Below are 25,534 nucleotides of genomic sequence, written 5' to 3' on the forward strand. Positions count from 1 at the left end.
CAACAACATGGAGCTCTGAGACTCTGTTGAATAGAAACAACAACATGGAGCTCTGAGACTCTGTTGAATAGAAACAACAACATGGAGCTCTGAGACTCTGTTGAATAGAAACAACAACAACATGGAGCTCTGAGACTCTGTTGAATAGAAACAACAACATGGAGCTTTGAGACTCTGTTGAATATAAACAACAACATGGAGCTTTGAGACTCTGTTGAATAGAAACAACAACATGGAGCTTTGAGACTCTGTTGAATAGAAACAACAACATGGAGCTTTGAGACTCTGTTGAATATAAACAACAACATGGAGCTTTGAGACTCTGTTGAATAGAAACAACAACAACATGGAGCTTTGAGACTCTGTTGAATAGAAACAACAACAACATGGAGCTTTGGGTCTCTGTTGAATAGAAACAACAACAACATGGAGCTTTGGGACTCTGTTGAATAGAAACAACAACATGGAGCTTTGAGACTCTGTTGAATATAAACAACAACATGGAGCTTTGAGACTCTGTTGAATAGAAACAACAACATGGAGCTTTGAGACTCTGTTGAATAGAAACAACAACAACATGGAGCTTTGAGACTCTGTTGAATAGAAACAACAACATGGAGCTTTGAGACTCTGTTGAATAGAAACAACAACAACATGGAGCTTTGAGACTCTGTTGAATAGAAACAACAACAACATGGAGCTTTGGGTCTCTGTTGAATAGAAACAACAACAACATGGAGCTTTGGGACTCTGTTGAATAGAAACAACAACAACATGGAGCTCTGAGACTCTGTTGAACAGAAACAACAACATGGAGCTCTGAGACTCTGTTGAATAGAAACAACAACAACATGGAGCTCTGAGACTCTGTTGAATATAAACAACAACATGGAGCTTTGAGACTCTGTTGAATAGAAACAACAACAACATGGAGCTCTGAGACTCTGTTGAATATAAACAACAACAACATGGAGCTTTGAGACTCTGTTGAATAGAAACAACAACATGGAGCTCTGAGACTCTGTTGAATAGAAACAACAACATGGAGCTCTGAGACTCTGTTGAATAGAAACAACAACATGGAGCTCTGAGACTCTGTTGAATAGAAACAACAACATGGAGCTCTGAGACTCTGTTGAATATAAACAACAACATGGAGCTCTGAGACTCTGTTGAATAGAAACAACAACATGGAGCTCTGAGACTCTGTTGAATAGAAACAACAACAACATGGAGCTCTGAGACTCTGTTGAATAGAAACAACAACAACATGGAGCTCTGAGACTCTGTTGAATAGAAACAACAACAACATGGAGCTCTGAGACTCTGTTGAATAGAAACAACAACAACATGGAGCTCTGAGACTCTGTTGAATAGAAACAACAACAACATGGAGCTCTGAGACTCTGTTGAATAGAAACAACAACATGGAGCTCTGAGACTCTGTTGAATAGAATAGAAACAACAACATGGAGCTTTGAGACTCTGTTGAATAGAATAGAAACAACAACATGGAGCTTTGAGACTCTGTTGAATAGAATAGAAACAACAACATGGAGCTTTGAGACTCTGTTGAATAGAATAGAAACAACAACATGGAGCTTTGAGACTCTGTTGAATAGAATAGAAACAACAACATGGAGCTTTGAGACTCTGTTGAATAGAATAGAAACAACATGGAGCTCTGAGACTCTGTTGAATAGAAACAACAACATGGAGCTCTGAGACTCTGTTGAATAGAAACAACAACATGGAGCTTTGAGACTCTGTTGAATAGAATAGAAACAACATGGAGCTCTGAGACTCTGTTGAATAGAAACAACAACATGGAGCTTTGAGACTCTGTTGAATAGAATAGAAACAACAACATGGAGCTTTGAGACTCTGTTGAATAGAATAGAAACAACAACATGGAGCTCTGAGACTCTGTTGAATAGAAACAACAACATGGAGCTCTGAGACTCTGTTGAATATAAACAACAACATGGAGCTCTGAGACTCTGTTGAATAGAAACAACAACAACATGGAGCTCTGAGACTCTGTTGAATATAAACAACAACATGGAGCTCTGAGACTCTGTTGAATAGAATAGAAACAACAACATGGAGCTCTGAGACTCTGTTGAATAGAATAGAAACAACAACATGGAGCTCTGAGACTCTGTTGAATAGAATAGAAACAACAACATGGAGCTCTGAGACTCTGTTGAATAGAAACAACAACATGGAGCTCTGAGACTCTGTTGAATAGAAACAACAACATGGAGCTCTGAGACTCTGTTGAATATAAACAACAACATGGAGCTCTGAGACTCTGTTGAATAGAAACAACAACAACATGGAGCTCTGAGACTCTGTTGAATAGAAACAACAACATGGAGCTCTGAGACTCTGTTGAATAGAAACAACAACAACATGGAGCTCTGAGACTCTGTTGAATAGAAACAACAACATGGAGCTTTGAGACTCTGTTGAATATAAACAACAACATGGAGCTCTGAGACTCTGTTGAATAGAAACAACAACAACATGGAGCTTTGAGACTCTGTTGAATAGAAACAACAACAACATGGAGCTCTGAGACTCTGTTGAATATAAACAACAACATGGAGCTCTGAGACTCTGTTGAATATAAACAACAACATGGAGCTCTGAGACTCTGTTGAATAGAAACAACAACAACATGGAGCTCTGAGACTCTGTTGAATAGAAACAACAACAACATGGAGCTCTGAGACTCTGTTGAATATAAACAACAACATGGAGCTCTGAGACTCTGTTGAATATAAACAACAACATGGAGCTCTGAGACTCTGTTGAATATAAACAACAACATGGAGCTCTGAGACTCTGTTGAATAGAAACAACAACAACATGGAGCTCTGAGACTCTGTTGAATAGAAACAACAACAACATGGAGCTCTGAGACTCTGTTGAATAGAAACAACAACAACATGGAGCTCTGAGACTCTGTTGAATAGAAACAACAACATGGAGCTCTGAGACTCTGTTGAATAGAAACAACAACATGGAGCTCTGAGACTCTGTTGAATAGAAACAACAACATGGAGCTCTGAGACTCTGTTGAATATAAACAACAACATGGAGCTCTGAGACTCTGTTGAATAGAATAGAAACAACAACATGGAGCTTTGAGACTCTGTTGAATAGAATAGAAACAACAACATGGAGCTTTGAGACTCTGTTGAATAGAATAGAAACAACAACATGGAGCTTTGAGACTCTGTTGAATAGAATAGAAACAACAACATGGAGCTCTGGGACTCTGTTGAATAGAATAGAAACAACAACATGGAGCTTTGAGACTCTGTTGAATAGAATAGAAACAACAACATGGAGCTTTGAGACTCTGTTGAATAGAATAGAAACAACAACATGGAGCTCTGAGACTCTGTTGAATAGAAACAACAACATGGAGCTTTGAGACTCTGTTGAATATAAACAACAACATGGAGCTCTGAGACTCTGTTGAATAGAAACAACAACATGGAGCTCTGAGACTCTGTTGAATAGAAACAACAACAACATGGAGCTCTGAGACTCTGTTGAATATAAACAACAACATGGAGCTCTGAGACTCTGTTGAATAGAAACAACAACAACATGGAGCTCTGAGACTCTGTTGAATATAAACAACAACATGGAGCTCTGAGACTCTGTTGAATAGAAACAACAACATGGAGCTTTGAGACTCTGTTGAATATAAACAACAACATGGAGCTCTGAGACTCTGTTGAATAGAAACAACAACATGGAGCTCTGAGACTCTGTTGAATATAAACAACAACATGGAGCTCTGAGACTCTGTTGAATATAAACAACAACATGGAGCTCTGAGACTCTGTTGAATAGAAACAACAACAACATGGAGCTCTGAGACTCTGTTGAATATAAACAACAACATGGAGCTCTGAGACTCTGTTGAATAGAATAGAAACAACAACATGGAGCTCTGAGACTCTGTTGAATAGAATAGAAACAACAACATGGAGCTCTGAGACTCTGTTGAATAGAATAGAAACAACAACATGGAGCTCTGAGACTCTGTTGAATAGAAACAACAACATGGAGCTCTGAGACTCTGTTGAATAGAAACAACAACATGGAGCTTTGGGACTCTGTTGAATAGAAACAACAACATGGAGCTCTGAGACTCTGTTGAATAGAAACAACAACAACATGGAGCTCTGAGACTCTGTTGAATAGAAACAACAACAACATGGAGCTCTGAGACTCTGTTGAATAGAAACAACAACATGGAGCTCTGAGACTCTGTTGAATAGAAACAACAACAACATGGAGCTCTGAGACTCTGTTGAATAGAAACAACAACATGGAGCTCTGAGACTCTGTTGAATAGAAACAACAACATGGAGCTCTGAGACTCTGTTGAATAGAAACAACAACAACATGGAGCTCTGAGACTCTGTTGAATAGAAACAACAACAACATGGAGCTTTGAGACTCTGTTGAATATAAACAACATGGAGCTCTGAGACTCTGTTGAATAGAAACAACAACATGGAGCTCTGAGACTCTGTTGAATATAAACAACAACATGGAGCTCTGAGACTCTGTTGAATATAAACAACAACATGGAGCTCTGAGACTCTGTTGAATAGAATAGAAACAACAACATGGAGCTTTGAGACTCTGTTGAATATAAACAACAACATGGAGCTCTGAGACTCTGTTGAATAGAAACAACAACATGGAGCTCTGAGACTCTGTTGAATATAAACAACAACAACATGGAGCTCTGAGACTCTGTTGAATAGAAACAACAACATGGAGCTCTGAGACTCTGTTGAATATAAACAACAACATGGAGCTCTGAGACTCTGTTGAATAGAAACAACAACAACATGGAGCTCTGAGACTCTGTTGAATAGAAACAACAACATGGAGCTCTGAGACTCTGTTGAATAGAAACAACAACAACATGGAGCTCTGAGACTCTGTTGAATAGAAACAACAACATGGAGCTCTGGGACTCTGTTGAATAGAAACAACAACATGGAGCTTTGGGACTCTGTTGAATAGAAACAACAACATGGAGCTCTGAGACTCTGTTGAATAGAAACAACAACATGGAGCTTTGAGACTCTGTTTTCCACCATAATTTGCAAATAAATTCATTCTCATTTCGCTGTCATAGTTGAAGTGTACCTATGATGAAAATTATAGGCCTCTCTCATCTTTTTAAGTGGGAGAACTTGCACAATTGGTGGCTGACTAAATACTTTTTTGCCCCACTGTATACTATCCAGCTTTTCTCACCAATCCCTACTGTCTGTCACAGACTAATATAGAACGTTGCACTACCCTCAGAATACACTATATATATAAACGTATGTGGACACCCCTTCAAACGAGTGGACTGGTCTATTTTAGCCACACCCGTTGCTGACGTGTGAAATCGAGGCTCGTTATTTCCAGTGAAGGGAAATCGTAACTCTACAGCATACAATGACATTCTAGATGTTTCTGTGCTTCCAACTTTGTGGCAACAGTTTGGGGAAGGCCCTTTCCTGTTTCAGCATGACAATGCCCCCGTGCACGGAGCGAGGTATACAGCGAGGTATCTCCAAAATGGTTTGTCAAAATCGGTGTTGGAAGAACTTGACTGTCCTGCGCAGGGCCCTGACCTCAACCCCAACGATCACCTTTCAGATGAATTGGAACGCCGACTGCGAGCCAGACCTAATCGCCCAATATCAGTGCCCCGATCTCACTAATGCTCTTATGGCTGAATGGAAGCAGGTCCCCGCAGCAATGTTCCAACATCTAGTGGGAAGCCTTCCCAGAAGAGTGGAGGCTGTTATAGCAGCAATGTTCCAACATCTAGTGAAAAGCCTTCCCAGAAGAGTGGAGGCTATTATAGCAGCAATGTTCCAACATCTAGTGGAAAGCTGTCCCAGAAGAGTGGAGGCTATTATAGCAGCAATGTTCCAACAACTAGTGGAAAGCTGTCCCAGAAGAGTGGAGGCTGTTATAGCAGCAATGTACCAACATCTAGTGGAAAGCCTTCCCAGAAGAGTGGAGGCTGTTATAGCAGCAATGTTCCAACATCTAGTGGAAAGCCTTCCCAGAAGAGTGGAGGCTGTTATAGCAGCAATGCTCCAACATCTAGTGGAAAGCCTTCCCAGAAGAGTGGAGGCTGTTATAGCAGCAAAGGTGGGACCAACTCCATATTAACGCCAATGACTTTGGAATGAGATGTTGGACGAGCAGCTGTCCTCATACTGCTGGTCATATAGTGTATAGTGTTTAGTCTGTCATGTCAACATATTTGACAGAGTTGACCTGTTCCCCCTACTCCCCTCTAAGCCAATTCAAGAGAGAAAGTTGAGAAGTTACAAGCGTCTTATTTGATTCGGGCTACTGAGTGACAGAAATAGATGGCTAGAATCCACTGCCAGGACTAGGTTAGTCTGTATCTGAATTCACAGCCCTGTGGGCCCTGGTCAAAAGTAGTGCACTATTTAGGGAATAGGGTGTCAGAGTCCTATAGGCCCTGGTCTAAAGTAGTGCACTATATAGTGCACTACTTTTGACCAGGGCCTATAGGACTCTGGCATCCTATTCCCTATATAGTGCACTACTTTTGACCAGAGCCTATAGGACTCTGGTTAAATGTAGTGCACTAGGGAATAGGGGGCCATTTGGATTGCCCTCCTGTGTTTCCTGTGCGTCACGGAGGACAAGGTTGTTGAATTGTTTCAGTCCGGTTGGTGGGAGCGTCGCGAGGAGAATCTTCCTGAGTGAAACAGGAAGTGAGAAGTGTATATATATTTTTTTTATCTCCGAACAGGAAGACACTCGCTCAGAGAGCAGAGAAGAAGCATGTATAGGCCAGCTTTACTCTATTCTACAGACACAGCAGCAGTAGTCTAGTTTAACATCAGGTGACCTTGTCCGTCCTGTTTGAAGTCCTGCTGTCTGAAGTGGACACCGTGACATAGGTGACATGATGTTGTGTGTGTGTGTGAAGCAGCACAGTTCTCTCTCTCTCTCTCTCTCACTAAGTACAGTTCTGTGATGTTATTGTACAGTATGAATGCTGGGAACTGTATAACTAAGATGGTGAATTCCTAATGAGAGCCCCTACTGCACAGTACCGTATTAGTGTTGGGAATGTAAAGGGTGAATGTGAAATGAGTAACACAGCCTGTATACAATGACCTGTAGTAACAGAAGCAGCACTGTCATAACCCTCTTCTGTCTCGTGAGCCATCAGCTGACCAGCTGTTGTATTCAGGGTCGGGCGCGTGTGTGTGTGTGTGTTTGTGTATGTACATACTCTGTGTGTGTGTGTGTGTGTGTGTGTGTGTGTGTGTGTGTGTGTGTGTGTGTGTGTGTGTGTGTGTGTGTGTGTACACACTCTGTGTGTGTGTGTATCTTCCGTCCGTGTGTCACTCACATCTCTTCCTGTGTGTGAGGCCTGAGCAGAGAGGTCAGTAAACTCAGGGTGGGTCCCGCTGCAGGCTTCCTTAATCACCACCACTAACCAGCCCCCGCTGGCCAGCCCCTGGTTCCTCTTCCTGGACACAAGTGACTGGCTGGGAGGGGAAGGGCCCTGTTGGAGCCAGCACAGAGAGGGGGGGGGGGGAAAGGAAAAGTCTCCTCTCTCTCTCTCTCACTCTGACGTACTGACTGACTGCCAGTAACCCCACGCAGTACAGAGCCACCGATGCAGCTCTTTCCATTCCTCTGCAGGCCCAGCAGAAGGCTTCGGTCACCAACCAGCCTCCTTCAAAAGAACGCAAGTTGAATCACAGCCATTGGAATTCACCCACTGTCAAGTGAATTCACCAACAAAAGATCATTCTTTCATTGTCGTGACTTTTTCTGTCAGTACTTCTGGGGGGGATGATAGTTACTTCAGTTTTTGTTCTGTTTCTGACATTTTTTATTGCCCTAAACATGGGCGAAGAGGATTTCTTGAAGATAGTTAAGAAAGGCCCCTATATTGTATTTTGAGGATTAGCTTGGAACGGAAACAAAGCTGCTGTGTCGTCCTCATCCTGAAGGTCTTGGATTAGAGGGGTTTTCCCCCTGTAGAGGCAGGAAGGGAAGTCTGTGTGTTTACAGCCCCGTAGAGGCAGGAAGGGAAGTCTGTGTGTTTACAGCCCTGTAGAGACAGGAAGGGAAGTCTGTGTGTTTACAGCCCCGTAGAGACAGGAAGGGAAGTCTGTGTGTTTTCCCCCTGTAGAGGCAGGAAGGGAAGTCTGTGTGTTTACAGCCCTGTAGAGGCAGGAAGAGAAGTCTGTGTGTTTACAGCCCTGTAGAGACAGGAAGGGAAGTCTGTGTGTTTACAGCCCTGTAGAGGCAGGAAGGGAAGTCTGTGTGTTTTCCCCCTGTAGAGACAGGAAGGGAAGTCTGTGTGTTTTCCCCCTGTAGAGGCAGGAAGGGAAGTCTGTGTGTTTTCCCCCTGTAGAGGCAGGAAGGGAAGTCTGTGTGTTTACAGCCCTGTAGAGACAGGAAGAGAAGTCTGTGTGTTTACAGCCCTGTAGAGGCAGGAAGGGAAGTCTGTGTGTTTACAGCCCTGTAGAGACAGGAAGGGAAGTCTGTGTGTTTACAGCCCTGTAGAGACAGGAAGGGAAGTCTGTGTGTTTTCCCCCTGTAGAGACAGGAAGGGAAGTCTGTGTGTTTTCCCCCTGTAGAGACAGGAAGGGAAGTCTGTGTGTTTACAGCCCTGTAGAGACAGGAAGGAATGAAAGATGCTTCACTGTGTTGTGCTCGCGTTGTGTCACGTCCAATGGCAGCGTCCAAGCTCAATAATCGGCGAGGTTCAATTCTCGATGGCCTGACGCCCGTTCATTCTGCCTTATGAATTGAAATTATGAGCAATAAAGTGGATTTTGGTTGCAGGTGGCCTCGACTAGACACCACTGGTTATATCCTCCACTAGACACTACTGGTTATGTCCTCCACTAGACACCACTGGTTATGTCCTCCACTAGACACCACTGGTTATATCCTCCACTAGACACCACTGTCCTCCACTAGACACCACTGGTTATGTCCTCCACTAGACACCACTGGTTATGTCCTCCACTAGACACCACTGGTTATGTCCTCCACTAGACACTACTGGTTATGTCCTCCACTAGACACCACTGGTTATGTCCTCCACTAGACACCACTGGTTATATCCTCCACTAGACACCACTGTCCTCCACTAGACACCACTGGTTATGTCCTCCACTAGACACCACTGGTTATGTCCTCCACTAGACACCACTGGTTATGTCCTCCACTAGACACTACTGGTTATGTCCTCCACTAGACACCACTGGTTATGTCCTCCACTAGACACCACTGGTTATGTCCTCCACTAGACACCACTGGTTATGTCCTCCACTAGACACCACTGGTTATGTCCTCCACTAGACACCACTGGTTATGTCCTCCACTAGACACTACTGGTTATGTCCTCCACTAGACACCACTGGTTATGTCCTCCACTAGACACCACTGGTTATGTCCTCCACTAGACACCACTGGTTATATCCTCCACTAGACACTACTGGTTATGTCCTCCACTAGACACCACTGGTTATGTCCTCCACTAGACACCACTGGTTATGTCCTCCACTAGACACCACTGTCCTCCACTAGACACCACTGGTTATGTGCTCCACTAGACACCACTGGTTATGTCCTCCACTAGACACCACTGTCCTCCACTAGACACCACTGGTTATGTCCTCCACTAGACACCACTGGTTATGTCCTCCACTAGACACTACTGGTTATGTCCTCCACTAGACACCACTGGTCATGTCCTCCACTAGACACCACTGGTTATATCCTCCACTAGACACCACTGGTTATGTCCTCCACTAGACACCACTGGTTATGTCCTCCACTAGACACCACTGGTTATGTCCTCCACTAGACACCACTGGTTATATCCTCCACTAGACACTACTGGTAATGTCCTCCACTAGACACCACTGGTTATGTCCTCCACTAGACACCACTGGTTATGTCCTCCACTAGATACCACTGGTTAGGTCCTCCACTAGACACCACTGTCCTCCACTAGACACCACTGGTTATATCCTCCACTAGACACTACTGGTTATGTCCTCCACTAGACACCACTGGTTATGTCCTCCACTAGACACCACTGGTTATGTCCTCCACTAGACACCACTGGTTATATCCTCCACTAGACACCACTGTCCTCCACTAGACACCACTGGTTATGTCCTCCACTAGACACCACTGGTTATGTCCTCCACTAGACACCACTGGTTATGTCCTCCACTAGACACTACTGGTTATGTCCTCCACTAGACACCACTGGTTATGTCCTCCACTAGACACCACTGGTTATATCCTCCACTAGACACCACTGTCCTCCACTAGACACCACTGGTTATGTCCTCCACTAGACACTACTGGTTATGTCCTCCACTAGACACTACTAGTTATGTCCTCCACTAGACACCACTGGTTATGTCCTCCACTAGACACCACTGGTTATGTCCTCCACTACACACCACTGTCCTCCACTAGACACCACTGGTTATGTCCTCCACTACACACCACTGTCCTCCACTAGACACCACTGGTTATATCCTCCACTAGACACCACTGTCCTCCACTAGACACCACTGGTTATGTCCTCCACTAGACACCACTGGTTACGTCCTCCACTAGACACTACTGTCCTCCACTAGACACCACTGGTTATATCCTCCACTAGACACCACTGGTTATGTCCTCCACTAGACACCACTGGTTATGTCCTCCACTAGACACCACTGGTTATGTCCTCCACTAGACACCACTGGTTATGTTCTCCACTAGACACCACTGGTTATGTCCTCCACTAGACACCACTGGTTATGTCCTCCACTACACACCACTGGTTATGTCCTCCACTAGACACCACTGGTTATGTCCTCCACTAGACACCACTGGTTATGTCCTCCACTAGACACTACTGGTTATGTCCTCCACTAGACACTACTAGTTATGTCCTCCACTAGACACCACTGGTTATGTCCTCCACTAGACACCACTGGTTATGTCCTCCACTAGACACCACTGGTTATATCCTCCACTAGACACCTCTGGTTACGGCCTCCTGGATGAATATGGTGCAGTACATTAGAGGGACTAGAATACAGATGCTTTCCTGTCTGCTCCTGGCCTCTTTCACTCTGCTCCTCTTCTGTCCTCCCCTCTTCCCCTTTTCCCCTCTGCTTCCCTCCTCTGCTCCTCTCCTCCTCTCCTCTCCTCCTTTCCCCTTCCTCTCTCCACCGCTCCTCTCTTCCCCTCTCCTCTCCTCCTTTCCTCTTCCTCTCTCCTCTGCTCCTCTCTTCCCCTCTCCTCTCCTCCTGTCCTCTTCCTCTCTCCTCTGCTCCTCTCTTCTCCTCTGCTCATGTCCTCTTCCTCTCTCCTCTGCTCCTCTCTTCCTCTCTCCTCTGCTCCTCTCTTCCCCTCTCCTCCTTTCCTCTTCCCCTCCCCTCCTCTCCTAACCTCAGGTAGAGCATCACATTGACACAGCGCCGATGGCAAAGCAACTCAACGTGTATAGTGTAGCTGCAGAGTTAGTTAGCGAGCAGCACTGTCCCAGCAGTTTCTATTGTAAAGGCCCTGTATAAACCCCTAGGAAACACAGCAGTTATCTATTGTAAAGGCCCTGTATAAACCCCTAGGAAACACAGCAGTTATCTATTGTAAAGGTCCTGTATAAACCCCTAGGAAACACAGCAGTTATCTATTGTAAAGGTCCTGTATAAACCCCTAGGAAACACAGCAGTTTCTATTGTAAAGGTCCTGTATAAACCCCTAGGAAACACAGCAGTTTCTATTGTAAAGGCCCTGTATAAACCCCTAGGAAACACAGCAGTTATCTATTGTAAAGGCCCTGTATAAACCCCTAGGAAACACAGCAGTTTCTATTGTAAAGGCCCTGTATAAACCCCTAGGAAACACAGCAGGTTCTATTGTAAAGGCCCTGTATAAACCCCTAGGAAACACAGCAGTTATCTATTGTAAAGGCCCTGTATAAACCCCTAGGAAACACAGCAGGTTCTCTAGAACAGGAATGTAGCCTAGCATCCTCATCTTGCACTTACTGAAGGTAGTAGGCTATTAAACCTACAGGAAGCGTTTGAAACTCTAGCCTGCAGCAGACGACTGTGACAGAAGACATGTCTCATTTGCTACGTAGACCCCCCCCCCCCCGAGGGACAAACGCTCTAGTGTCTGTTTAGTATCTGGTGTAAATAGTGGGTCTGTGTTTTTCCGGTAGACTGCTCTCTACAACCTGCTGTGGTGCTCTGTTCTCTACACCACATCCTCTCCTCTCAGTGAGCCTGCCCACCTGCATCACCCCCTCCGTCTGCATCTGCGTCCTGAATAGCACCCTTATTCGCACTATATAGGGAACAGGTTGCCAGACCTGTGTCAAAGCCCCGCAGCTAGCTGGCGCTAGGCTAGCTCATTCTGTGTTTTAATATTGTGACACTTGTTCCAGGGACAGACTGGTAATTGTGCAGGTACCCACGTTTCCTCTCATGTTACTGGCTAGTGACGTGTGCTGTCCCTCAGCACTCAACTATATACTAAGGACTATTCTGATTGGAGCTCGTCTGTCATCAGGTTACAGAAGTACGCCATAGCAACCTACTACGTGCCAATAGATTTATACACACAGAACCTCCACTTTTCAGTAAGAGAAACTGCTTGACAGACCGCTTATAGGGGATAGTTTTTACCTTGTAGCGCTCTGTCTGTCTGTCTGTCTGTCTGTCTGTCTGTCTGTCTGTCTGTCTGTCTGTCTGTCTGTCTGTCATGGTCTGTAACAGTGTTAATAGGAATGTTTACCTTCAGTCCTCATGGTCTGTAACAGTGTTAATAGGAATGTTTACCTTCAGTCCTCATGGTCTGTAACAGTGTTAATAGGAATGCTGACCTTCAGTCCTCATGGTCTGTAACAGTGTTAATAGGAATGCTGACCTTCAGTTCTCATGGTCTGTAACAGTGTTAATAGGAATGTTTACCTTCAGTCCTCATGGTCTGTAACAGTGTTAATAGGAATGTTTACCTTCAGTCCTCATGGTCTGTAACAGTGTTAATAGGAATGTTTACCTTCAGTCCTCATGGTCTGTAACAGTGTTAATAGGAATGTTTACCTTCAGTCCTCATGGTCTGTAACAGTGTTAATAGGAATGTTTACCTTCAGTCCTCATGGTCTGTAACAGTGTTAATAGGAATGTTTACCTTCAGTCCTCATGGTCTGTAACAGTGTTAATAGGAATGTTTACCTTCAGTCCTCATGGTCTGTAACAGTGTTAATAGGAATGTTTACCTTCAGTTCTCATGGTCTGTAACAGTGTTAATAGGAATGTTTACCTTCAGTCCTCATGGTCTGTAACAGTGTTAATAGGAATGTTTACCTTCAGTCCTCATGGTCTGTAACAGTGTTAATAGGAATGCTGACCTTCAGTCCTCATGGTCTGTAACAGTGTTAATATGAATGTTTACCTTCAGTCCTCATGGTCTGTAACAGTGTTAATAGGAATGTTTACCTCCAGTCCTCATGGTCTGTAACAGTGTTAATAGGAATGCTGACCTTCAGTCCTCATGGTCTGTAACAGTGTTAATAGGAATGTTTACCTCCAGTCCTCATGGTCTGTAACAGTGTTAATAGGAATGCTGACCTTCAGTCCTCATGGTCTGTAACAGTGTTAATAGGAATGTTTACCTCCAGTCCTCATGGTCTGTAACAGTGTTAATAAGAATGCTGACCTTCAGTCCTCATGGTCTGTAACAGTGTTAATAGGAATGCTGACCTTCAGTCCTCATGGTCTGTAACAGTGTTAATAGGAATGTTTACCTCCAGTCCCCATGGTCTGTAACAGTGTTAATAGGAATGTTTACCTTCAGTCCTCATGGTCTGTAACAGTGTTAATAGGAATGTTTACCTTCAGTCCTCATGGTCTGTAACAGTGTTAATAGGAATGTTTACCTTCAGTCCTCATGGTCTGTAACAGTGTTAATAGGAATGTTTACCTTCAGTCCTCATGGTCTGTAACAGTGTTAATAGGAATGTTTACCTTCAGTCCAGATGGTCTGTAACAGTGTTAATAGGTGGCTTGATGGTCCGTCATGTGAAGTTCAATACCAGTGATGCCAGGGGACTAAATCTAGCCCCCAGTTAGCCCCCAGCTAACTCCCAGCTAGCGCCCAGTTAGCTCCCAGTTAGCCCCCAGTTAGCCCCCAGCTAGCCACCAGCTAGCCCCCAGTTAGCCCCCAGTTAGCCCCCAGTTAGCCCCCAGTTAGCTCCCAGCTAGCCCCCAGCTAGCTCCCAGTTATCTCCCAGTTATCTCCCAGCTAGCTCCCAGTTAGCTCCCAGTTAGCCCCCAGCTAGCCCCCATCTAGCCCCCAACTAGCTCCCAGTTAGCCCCCAGTTAGCCCCCAGCTAGCTCCCAGCTAGCTCCCAGCTAGCCCCCAGCTAGCCCCCAGCTAGCTCCCAGTTAGCTCCCAGTTAGCCCCCAGTTAGCTCCCAGTTAGCCCCTACCCACTGGCTCAGATGTAGTTTAACACTTTAGAAATGTTTTTCCTCACCTTTTCTCTGATTTCAGGTATTGACTTCAAAATCAGGACGATAGAGTTGGATGGGAAGAAGATCAAGCTCCAGATATGGTGAGTTTGCCTGGTTACCCAGACTCCTGGCTCCATATATGATGAGTTTGCCTGGCTACCCAGACTACTTGCTCCAGATATGGTGAGTTTGCCTGGTTACCCAGACTCCTGGCTCCATATATGATGAGTTTGCCTGGCTACCCAGACTACTTGCTCCAGATATAGTGAGTTTGCCTGGTTACCCAGACTCCTAGCTCCAGATATAGTGAGTTTGCCTGGTTACCCAGACTCCTAGCTCCAGATATAATGAGTTTGCCTGGTTACCCAGACTCCTAGCTCCAGATATGGTGAGTTTGCCTGGCTACCCAGACTCCTACCTCCAGATATAGTGAGTTTGCCTGGTTACCCAGACTCCTAGCTCCAGATATGGTGAGTTTGCCTAGTTACCCAGACTCCTAGCTCCAGATATGGTGAGTTTGCCTGGTTACCCAGACTCCTAGCTCCAGATATGGTGAGTTTGCCTCGCTACCCAGACTCCTTGCTCCAGATATGGTGAGTTTGCCTGGTTACCCAGACTCCTAGCTCCAGATATGGTGAGTTTGCCTGGTTACCCAGACTCCTTGCTCCAGCCATACACCACGCCCAGAGATGTTAGTTTCTTCTCCACAATGAGTCTGGATCTGAGTACCTCCTCGACCCTTCACTGAATGGGAACACATTCAGGGCCGTCTGATTGGTCCAGAAACCGAGCCAAAACACACGTGGGTAAAGCAGCAGTTTGAAAGTGTGTCATTGGCTTTGATACTCTGATTGGTTAGAGATGATCCAATTGTTGACAACTTTGTTTTGTTGAATGCCCCTCATCACAACAAACATCTTCAATAATGGCATAAAGTATGTAGGGGACCGACAGAGCAGCTGAATAATTTAGTGCGAGTTGTCAGGTTAATGGTGAGTACCAGTAGGCCACTTGAAGTGTAGTGTTGACTGCCTTGTAGTCAGTGATAGCTTGGAGAGCCTCTGTCAGCCCTGAGTAGATCTGAAGTGTAGTGTTGACTGCCTTGTAGTCAGTGATAGCTTGGAGAGCCTCTGTCAGCCCTGAGTAGATCTGAAGTGTAGTGTTGACTGCCTTGTAGTCAGTGATAGCTTGGAGAGCCTCTGTCAGCCCTGAGTAGATCTGAAGTGTAGTGTTTACTGCCTTGTAGTCAGAGATAGCTTGCGTGTGTAAGAGTGTTCAGCTGTGTTTGGATACACACATTTGGCCTGCTTATTCATCCCCTGTCCAGGGTCGTCCCTTGCACTAGGCACCGCTGGTCGTATCACTGTCTGACACGGACTAGAGGGAGAACCCCCAGGCCCTCTTACACTGATGTTTGGTAACACTGGCTGTAGCTACTGCATTATCAACATGGTTGTTACGTTGTACTGTCTCTCCCAGGTTAATGTAGTAATGCTGAAGCTACTGCACTATCTACATGGTTGTTACGTTGTGCTGACGTTGTACTGACGTTGTACTGTCTCTCCCAGGGTAATGTAGTAATGCTGTAGCTACTGCATTATCAACATGGTTGTTACGTTGTACTGTCTCTCCCAGGGTAATGTAGTAATGCTGTAGCTACTGCATTATCAATATGGTTGTTACGTTGTACTGACGTTGTTCTGTCTCTCCCAGGGTAATGTAGTAATGCTGTAGCTACTACACTATCGACATGGTTGTTACGTTGTACTGACGTTGTACTGTCTCTGCCAGGGTAATGTAGTAATGCTGTAGCTACTGCATTATCAACATGGTTGTTACATTGTACTGACGTTGTTCTGCCTCTCCCAGGGTAATGTAGTAATGCTGTAGCTACTGCATTATCAACATGGTTGTTACGTTGTACTGTCTCTCCCAGGGTAATGCAGTAATGCTGTAGCTACTGCACTATCGACATGGTTGTTACATTGTACTGTCTCTCCCAGGGTAATGTAGTAATGCTGTAGCTACTACACTATCAACATGGTTGTTACGTTGTACTGAAGTTGTACTGTCTCTGCCAGGGTAATGTAGTAATGCTGTAGCTAGTACACTATCGACATGGTTGTTACGTTGTACTGACGTTTTGTCTCTCCCAGGGTAATGTAGTAATGCTGTAGCTACTGCATTATCAATATGGTTGTTACGTTGTACTGACGTTGTTCTGTCTCTCCCAGGGTAATGTAGTAATGCTGTAGCTACTACACTATCGACATGGTTGTTACGTTGTACTGACGTTGTACTGTCTCTGCCAGGGTAATGTAGTAATGCTGTAGCTACTGCATTATCAACATGGTTGTTACATTGTACTGACGTTGTTCTGCCTCTCCCAGGGTAATGTAGTAATGCTGTAGCTACTGCATTATCAACATGGTTGTTACGTTGTACTGTCTCTCCCAGGGTAATGCAGTAATGCTGTAGCTACTGCACTATCGACATGGTTGTTACATTGTACTGTCTCTCCCAGGGTAATGTAGTAATGCTGTAGCTACTGCACTATCGTCATGGTTGTTACGTTGTGCTGACGTTGTACTGAAGTTGTACTGTCTCTCCCAGGGTAATGTAGTAATGCTGTAGCTACTACATTATCGACATGGTTGTTACGTTGTACTGACGTTGTTCTGTCTCTCCCAGGGTAATGTAGTAATGCTGTAGCTACTGCATTATCAACATGGTTGTTACGTTGTACTGCCGTTCTGTCTCTCCTAGGGTAATGTAGTAATGCTGTAGCTACTGCACTATCAACATGGTTTTTACGTTGTACTGACGTTGTTCTGTCTCTCCCAGGGACACAGCCGGTCAGGAGAGGTTCAGGACCATCACAACAGCCTACTACAGAGGAGCTATGGTAAGATCCGTCACCTGTCACAGGTCTCCAAAAGGTCACAGACTGAAACTACACAGATAAAACAACTCGCGTGGAGGTTATCGTGTGTGTGTGTGTGTGTGTGTGTGTGTGTGTGTGTGTGTGTTTGTGTGTGTGTGTGTGTGTGTTCAGAATGGGAGCCATCTTTTATAATGAGTTGTAGCCTACTCTGTCGACCTGTCTCCTCCGTATGTCTCCGGTCCAGCCATATTAAACAGTGTCTCTAGTTAAGCTAGATGTATCTATGTACCGCTTGTTAATTAACGCCGAGGCCCATCTTACAGATGTGTATGCTCTGTGTGAAGTGGTGTAAACGATGGAATGGCCAGTTTGATAGGAGACTGTATACACAGGAAGGACCCAAGTGGAGTTTCCCTAGTGCTGTTGGACCATTCAATCACTGGGGCGGATGGTGTTTGTTACTATGGAGGGCCGTGTGTGTTACTATGGAGTGCCGTGTGTGTTACTATGGAGGGCCGTGTGTGTGTTACTATGGAGGGCTGTGTGTGTTACTATGGAGGGCCGTGTGTGTTACTATGGAGGGCTGTGTGTGTTACTATGGAGGGCCGTGTGTGTTACTATGGAGGGCTGTGTGTGTTACTATGGAGGGCCGTGTGTGTTACTATGGAGGGCCGTGTGTGTTACTATGGAGGGCCGTGTGTTACTATGGAGGGCCGTGTGTTTGTTACTATGGAGGGCCGTGTGTGTTACTATGGAGGGCCGTGTGTGTTACTATGGAGGGCCGTGTGTGTTACTATGGAGGGCCGTGTGTGTTACTATGGAGGGCCGTGTGTTTGTTACTATGGAGGGCCGTGTGTTTGTTACTATGGAGGGCCGTGTGTTTGTTACTATGGAGGGCCGTGTGTTTGTTACTATGGAGGGCCGTGTGTGTGTTACTATGGAGGGCCGTGTGTTTGTTACTATGGAGGGCCGTGTGTTTGTTACTATGGAGGGCCGTGTGTTTGTTACTATGGAGGGCCGTGTGTGTGTTACTATGGAGGGCTGTGTGTGTGTTACTATGGAGGGCCGTGTGTGTTACTATGGAGGACCTCTACTAACTCTACTCTGTCTCCTCCCTGTTGTTCTACACTACATGACCTCTACTAACTCTACTCTGTCTCCTCCTCCCTGTTGTTCTACACTACATGACCTCTACTAACTCTACTCTGTCTCCTCCTCCCTGTTGTTCTACACTACATGACCTCTACTAACTCTACTCTGTCTCCTCCTCCCTGTTGTTCTACACTACATGACCTCTACTAACTCTACTCTGTCTCCTCCTCCCTGTTGTTCTACACTACATGACCTCTACTAACTCTACTCTGTCTCCTCCTCCCTGTTGTTCTACACTACATGACCTCTACTAACTCTACTCTGTCTCCTCCTCCCTGTTGTTCTACACTACATGACCTCTACTAACTCTACTCTGTCTCCTCCTCCCTGTTGTTCTACACTACATGACCTCTACTAACTCTACTCTGTCTCCTCCTCCCTGTTGTTCTACACTACATGACCTCTACTAACTCTACTCTGTCTCCTCCTCCCTGTTGTTCTACACTACATGACCTCTACTAACTCTACTCTGTCTCCTCCTCCCTGTTGTTCTACACTACATGACCTCTACTAACTCTACTCTGTCTCCTCCTCCCTGTTGTTCTACACTACATGACCTCTACTAACTCTACTCTGTCTCCTCCTCCCTGTTGTTCTACACTACATGACCTCTACTAACTCTACTCTGTCTCCTCCTCTCTGTTGTTCTACACTACATGACCTCTACTAACTCTACTCTGTCTCCTCCCTGTTGTTCTACACTACATGACCTCTACTAACTCTACTCTGTCTCCTCCTCCCTGTTGTTCTACACTACATGACCTCTACTAACTCTACTCTGTCTCCTCTCATGCACGATCGATTTTGTGTTTCCACTCGTTCAATTTGCAAAGAAAGGAATCTGTGAAAATCTCACCCTGAACGTTGTTTCAACCAGTCAATTCACGTTCGTATGTATTCCTCAGAGATCCTAGAACGTAACCAGACTTCACTCTATCATTAGGGGTGTAGTATATCCTATAGGACACCATATCAGAGATCCTAGAACGTAACCAGACTTCACTCTCTCATTAGGGGTGTAGTATATCCTATAGGACACCATATCAGAGATCCTAGAACGTAACCAGACTTCACTCCATCATTAGGGGTGTAGTATATCCTATAGGACACCATATCAGAGATCCTAGAACGTAACCAGACTTCACTCTCTCATTAGGGGTGTAGTATATCCTATAGGACACCATATCAGAGATCCTAGAACGTAACCAGACTTCACTCCATCATTAGGGGTGTAGTATATCCTATAGGACACCATATCAGAGATCCTAGAACGTAACCAGACTTCAGTCTATCATTAGGGGTGTAGTATATCCTATAGGACACCATATCAGAGATCCTAGAACGTAACCAGACTTCACTCTATCATTAGGGGTGTAGTATATCCTATAGGACACCATATCAGAGATCCTAGAACGTAACCAGACTTCACTCTATCATTAGGGGTGTAGTATATCCTATAGGACACCATATTTGGTCAGAGAGCGACGCCTTCATGGCGCGCCGATGACGCGTCCGGTCTTCATTTTAATGACGCTCTTTGTCAAAATAAGCACCAATCGGGTGGTCAAAACAAAGCTAGCTAGATAGCCAATGAGCTGGGCTTTACGGGAGTATCAGGAAACCCCGTCTCTGTCGCTAAATGTTGGCGCTAACCTTTTACGACAGCATGCCTTTTCCTTTTGGACACAAAGTATAAGAATATTCAGAGTTATGAAGTTACGAAAACTGGTTGTTTTGCAAATGTTAAACTTATAATATGGCTACTAATACTTGGAAAGTTAAATCACAAGTCCAAGTAAACAGATTTGACAATATTCTTGCAGAATTGTTTTTTATATGAATGCGAATGTCTCCTTCACGATTTGCCCAAATGTACCTGGGGGGACTAAAAGTCTTGTAGTTCACTCATACTTCAAGTTATCTGTCTGAAACGTTGCACATACCCTCTGCTGCCATCTTGTGGACACTATCGTAATTACAACCAGAGTGATGGCTTTAGCTGTGACCTTTCTCTTGCATTTCAAAGATGGTGACAGAAAAACAAACGGTTGGTTTTGTCTTTGTATTTTCTTCTACCAGATCTATTGTGTTATATTCTCCTACATCTCTTTCACATTTCCACAAACTTCAAAGTGTTTCCTTTCACATGGTACCAAGCATGTGTATATCCTTGCTTCAGGGCCTGAGCTACAGGAAGTTAGATTTGGTTATGAGTCATTTTAGGTGAAATTTGAATAAAAGGGGGCGGATCCTTAAGAGGATGTATCCTGTGGTCAGTTCCACTGCCTCAGAGTTCTATTCTACTAGAACTCTGAGGCAGTGGAACTGACCACAGTATAAATATAGGATATACTACACCCCTAATGATAGAGTGAAGTCTGGTTACGTTCTAGGATCTCTGATATGGTGTCCTATAGGATATACTACACCCCTAATGATAGAGTGAAGTCTGGTTACGTTCTAGGATCTCTGATATGGTGTCCTATAGGATATACTACACCCCTAATGATAGAGTGAAGTCTGGTTACGTTCTAGGATCTCTGATATGGTGTCCTATAGGATATACTACACCCCTAATGATGGAGTGAAGTCTGGTTACGTTCTAGGATCTCTGATATGGTGTCCTATAGGATATACTACACCCCTAATGATAGAGTGAAGTCTGGTTACGTTCTAGGATCTCTGATATGGTGTCCTATAGGATATACTACACCCCTAATGATAGACTGAAGTCTGGTTACGTTCTAGGATCTCTGATATGGTGTCCTATAGGATATACTACACCCCTAGAGTGAAGTCTGGTTACGATGTCAGAACGATGTCTATTCCACCTTATTCATGGCTGTGTGTCCGGTTAGGAAATGTACTGTTCTTATGTTTTGCTTACTAACCAGGTTCTATATATGTCAATACATGTTTGGAAAAACAACCTGTTATTATTTTATTGAGGCAGAGTATTCTGGGTTTATAAGGGCTTCAAGCTTGTAGTGATAACAGTCAAGACCCAAGCCCCTTACTTGACGACAACACAGACATACAGACATTTCACCGGGTCATGTCTGGAATGGCGCTAGGTTGGGTCTTTTCCTGTTAATGTCACGGCGTGTCACTTCCTCTGACGTCACTTCCTGTCCTTTGTCCAACAGGGCATCATGCTAGTGTATGACATCACTAACGAGAAGTCCTTCGAGAACATCAAGAACTGGATCAGGAACATTGAAGAGGTATGAAGCTACCGCAGCAAGTAGCCTGAAAACAATCAGGTGTGAAGCTACCGCAGCAGGTAGCCTAGAAACAATCAGGTGTGAAGCTACCGCAGCAGGTAGCCTAAAACCAATCAGGTGTGAAGCTACCGCAGCAGGTAGCCTAAAACCAATCAGGTGTGAAGCTACCGCAGCAGGTAGCCTAAAAACAATCAGTTGCAATAATCAGTCTTCTCTCATTGTCTGTAGCAATAATCAGTCTTCTCTCGTTCTGTCTGTAGCAATATTCAGTCTTCTCTCATTGTCCGTAGCAATACTCAGTCTTCTCTCATTCTGTCTGTAGCCATACTCAGTCTTCTCTCGTTCTGTCTGTAGCAATAATCAGTCTTCTCTCATTCTGTCTGTAGCAATAATCAGTCTCCTTATTCTGTCTGTAGCAATATTCAGTCTTCTCTCATTCTGTCTGTAGCAATAATCAGTCTTCTCTCATTCTGTCTGTCTGTAGCAATACTCAGTCTTCTCTCATTCTGTCTGTAGCAATAATCAGTCTTCTCTCATTCTGTCTGTAGCAATAATTAGTCTCCTTATTCTGTCTGTAGCAATAATCAGTCTCCTTATTCTGTCTGTAGCAATATTCAGTCTTCTCTCATTCTGTCTGTAGCAATAATCAGTCTTCTCTCATTCTGTCTGTCTGTAGCAATACTCAGTCTTCTCTCATTCTGTCTGTAGCAATAATCAGTCTTCTCTCATTCTGTCTGTAGCAATAATCAGTCTCCTTATTCTGTCTGTAGCAATATTCAGTCGTCTCTCATTCTGTCTGTAGCAATAATCAGTCTTCTCTCATTCTTTCTGTCTGTAGCAATATTCAGTCTTCTCTCATTCTGTCTGTAGCAATAATCAGTCTTCTCTCATTCTGTCTGTCTGTAGCAATAATCAGTCTTCTCTCATTCTGTCTGTCTGTAGCAATAATCAGTCTTCTCTCATTCTGTCTGTCCGTAGCAATAATCAGTCTTCTCTCATTCTGTCTGTCCGTAGCAATAATCAGTCTTCTCTCATTCTGTCTGTAGTATAACTGAGTCTCCTCCTCCTCTGTCTGTCTGTAGCATGCCTCCTCTGACGTGGAGAGGATGATCCTAGGAAACAAGTGTGACATGAACGACAAAAGACAGGTGTCTAAAGAACGAGGAGAAAAGGTACGGAGGTCAGAGTTCAGGGTCTCTGTGTGTTTCCAATAGGCACTGACGAGTCTGAGATGTCTTGTTGCAGGGTGCGTTGGAAACAATGTGATAACGTTCCAGAGAAAAGAGAAACCCCCACACTGCCCTTCATAGTGTATTTGGAGAAACCCCCACACTGCTCTTCATAGTATCTTTGGAGAAACCCCCTACACTGCCCTTCATAGTGTATTTGGAGAAACCCCCACACTGCTTTTCATAGTATCTTTGGTGAAACCCTCACACTGCTCTTCATAGTGTATTTGGTGAAACCCCCACACTGCTTTTCATAGTATCTTTGGTGAAACCCTCACACTGCTCTTCATAGTGTATTTGGTGAAACCCCCACACTGCTCTTCATAGTGTATTTGGTGAAACCCCCACACTGCTCTTCATAGTGTATTTGGTGAAACCCCCACACTGCTTTTCATAGTATCTTTGGAGAAACCCCCATACTGCTTTTCATAGTATCTTTGGAGAAACCCCCATATTGCTCTCCATAGTATCTTTGGAGAAACCCCCATATTGCTCTCCATAGTATCTTTGGAGAAACCCCCCACATTGCTCTCCATAGTATCTTTGGTCAAACCCCCACACTGCTCTTCATAGTATCTTTGGACAAACCCAAATGTACTCCCAGTTGTATGTTTGACAATACTCATAATATACAGTATGATCTATGTCTGTCATAGCCAGCCCAGTTCTCCCTTCATGATGTAGTACAATTCCCTTTAGTAACAGAAAGGTAACATCACTTTTACGTTCTGTGCTATGCCTCTTGGAATGTGTTGCATGGGGGGGGGGGGGGGGGGCTGCTGTTGATTATCTTTAAAGGTACATCTGTAACTTGAGTTATTAACATGAATTGTTCTCATAATGTTTTATTTGTCACAGTTGGCGATTGATTACGGCATCAAGTTCCTAGAAACGAGCGCCAAGTCCAGCCTGAACGTGGAAGAGGTGAGTTCTGTTCAGTATTATTAATTTATACCTATACCTACCCTATACCTATTTATTCATTATTATGGATGTGGAAGAGGTGAGTTCTGTTCAATACCTATTTATTCATTATTATCTCAGTCTTTTTCCATTGAAAACAGGACATTTTTTTCCTCTAATCAACGTGTTCCTGAAGTATACATTCTGTTTTGTTGTTGTTTTGAAACACAGTCCTTTTTCACACTGGGAAGAGACATAATGACGAGACTCAACAGAAAAATAGTGAGTTTATGTTTGTTGTTTTGCAGATGATGCTCATATGATACGATGTATTCTTATCCAGAACGTAGGTTCCAACAGTTGTTGACAGCAATGGGATCTTAAGAGTGGTAATTGACCTTTGACACAAACCTTTCCATCCCCCCCCGCTTTAGAACGACAGCAGTCCTCCAGGAGGAGGTGGGCCGGTCAAGATCACAGAGACCCGGTCAAAGAAGAGCAACTTCTTCAGATGTTCACTGTTCTAGTGGATCAGTCCTCTCCTTTCCATGGACTGATACAGCCTTTACCTGCCCTGCTGCTTCCCCCTAGAGCTGAGCAGAATACACCCCCAACCCCTCACCAGGCCTGGGTACCAGGCTACCTACCTAGCACTCCTCCAACCCCTCACCAGGCCTGGGTACCAGGCTACCTACCTAGCACTCCTCCAACCCCTCACCAGGCCTGGGTACCAGGCTACCTACCTAGCACTCCTCCAACCCCTCACCAGGCCTGGGTACCAGGCTACCTACCTAGCACTCCTCCAACCCCTCACCATGCCTGGGTACCAGGCTACCTACCTAGCACTCCTCCAACCCCTCACCAGGCCTGGGTACCAGGCTACCTACCTAGCACTCCTCCAACCCCTCACCAGGCCTGGTACCAGGCTACCTGCCTAGCACTCCTCCAACCCCTCACCAGGCTACCTACCTAGCACTCCTCCAACCCCTCACCATGCCTGGGTACCAGGCTACCTACCTAGCACTCCTCCAACCCCTCACCATGCCTGGGTACCAGGCTACCTACCTAGCACTCCTCCAAACCCTCACCAGGCCTGGTACCAGGCTACCTACCTAGCACTCCTCCAACCCCTCACCAGGCCTGGTACCAGGCTACCTACCTAGCACACCCCCAACCCCATCACCTGGTACCAGGCTACCTACCTAGCACTCCTCCAACCCCTCACCATGCCTGGGTACCAGGCTACCTACCTAGCATACCTCCAACCCCTCACCAGGCCTGGTACCAGGCTACCTACAAAGCACTGGGTCTTGGCCAGGCTAGGCTACTTATTGCTGCTGAACTGCCTGGCTATTCTGTAGGCTACAGAGGAAAGTGACTCGCCATCCCATTTAAAAAATGACACGTTAGAGAATCCAAAACAATTCTGAAAAGAACAAGGAATGCCCCTCAACTGCACCCCTCTCTCCCTTCCCCCAAAGGAGTTAGTCTAGGCCCTGCATCCCAAATGGAACCCTATTCACTATATAGTGCACTACTCTTCACCAGA

General features: G+C 44.9%; 1 protein-coding gene across 1 annotated transcript in view; it reads left to right on the plus strand.

Moving 5' to 3' along the window:
- The window catches only part of LOC118936595 (ras-related protein Rab-8B), a 33,373-nt gene extending 8,421 nt beyond the window's left edge, over nucleotides 1–24,952 (plus strand). Inside the window, exons 2-8 of the mRNA XM_036963210.1 lie at nucleotides 14,634–14,694; nucleotides 17,438–17,498; nucleotides 21,776–21,853; nucleotides 22,936–23,025; nucleotides 23,941–24,006; nucleotides 24,217–24,267; nucleotides 24,420–24,952. Of these exons, the coding sequence (XP_036819105.1) occupies nucleotides 14,634–14,694; nucleotides 17,438–17,498; nucleotides 21,776–21,853; nucleotides 22,936–23,025; nucleotides 23,941–24,006; nucleotides 24,217–24,267; nucleotides 24,420–24,512 (500 nt within the window). The 3' untranslated portion in view covers nucleotides 24,513–24,952. The remainder of the gene's footprint in view (nucleotides 1–14,633; nucleotides 14,695–17,437; nucleotides 17,499–21,775; nucleotides 21,854–22,935; nucleotides 23,026–23,940; nucleotides 24,007–24,216; nucleotides 24,268–24,419) is intronic.
- Nucleotides 24,953–25,534: the final 582 nt, after the last annotated feature.

Source organism: Oncorhynchus mykiss, chromosome 26, assembly GCF_013265735.2.
Source record: "Oncorhynchus mykiss isolate Arlee chromosome 26, USDA_OmykA_1.1, whole genome shotgun sequence".
Taxonomy (NCBI): Eukaryota; Metazoa; Chordata; class Actinopteri; order Salmoniformes; family Salmonidae; genus Oncorhynchus; species Oncorhynchus mykiss.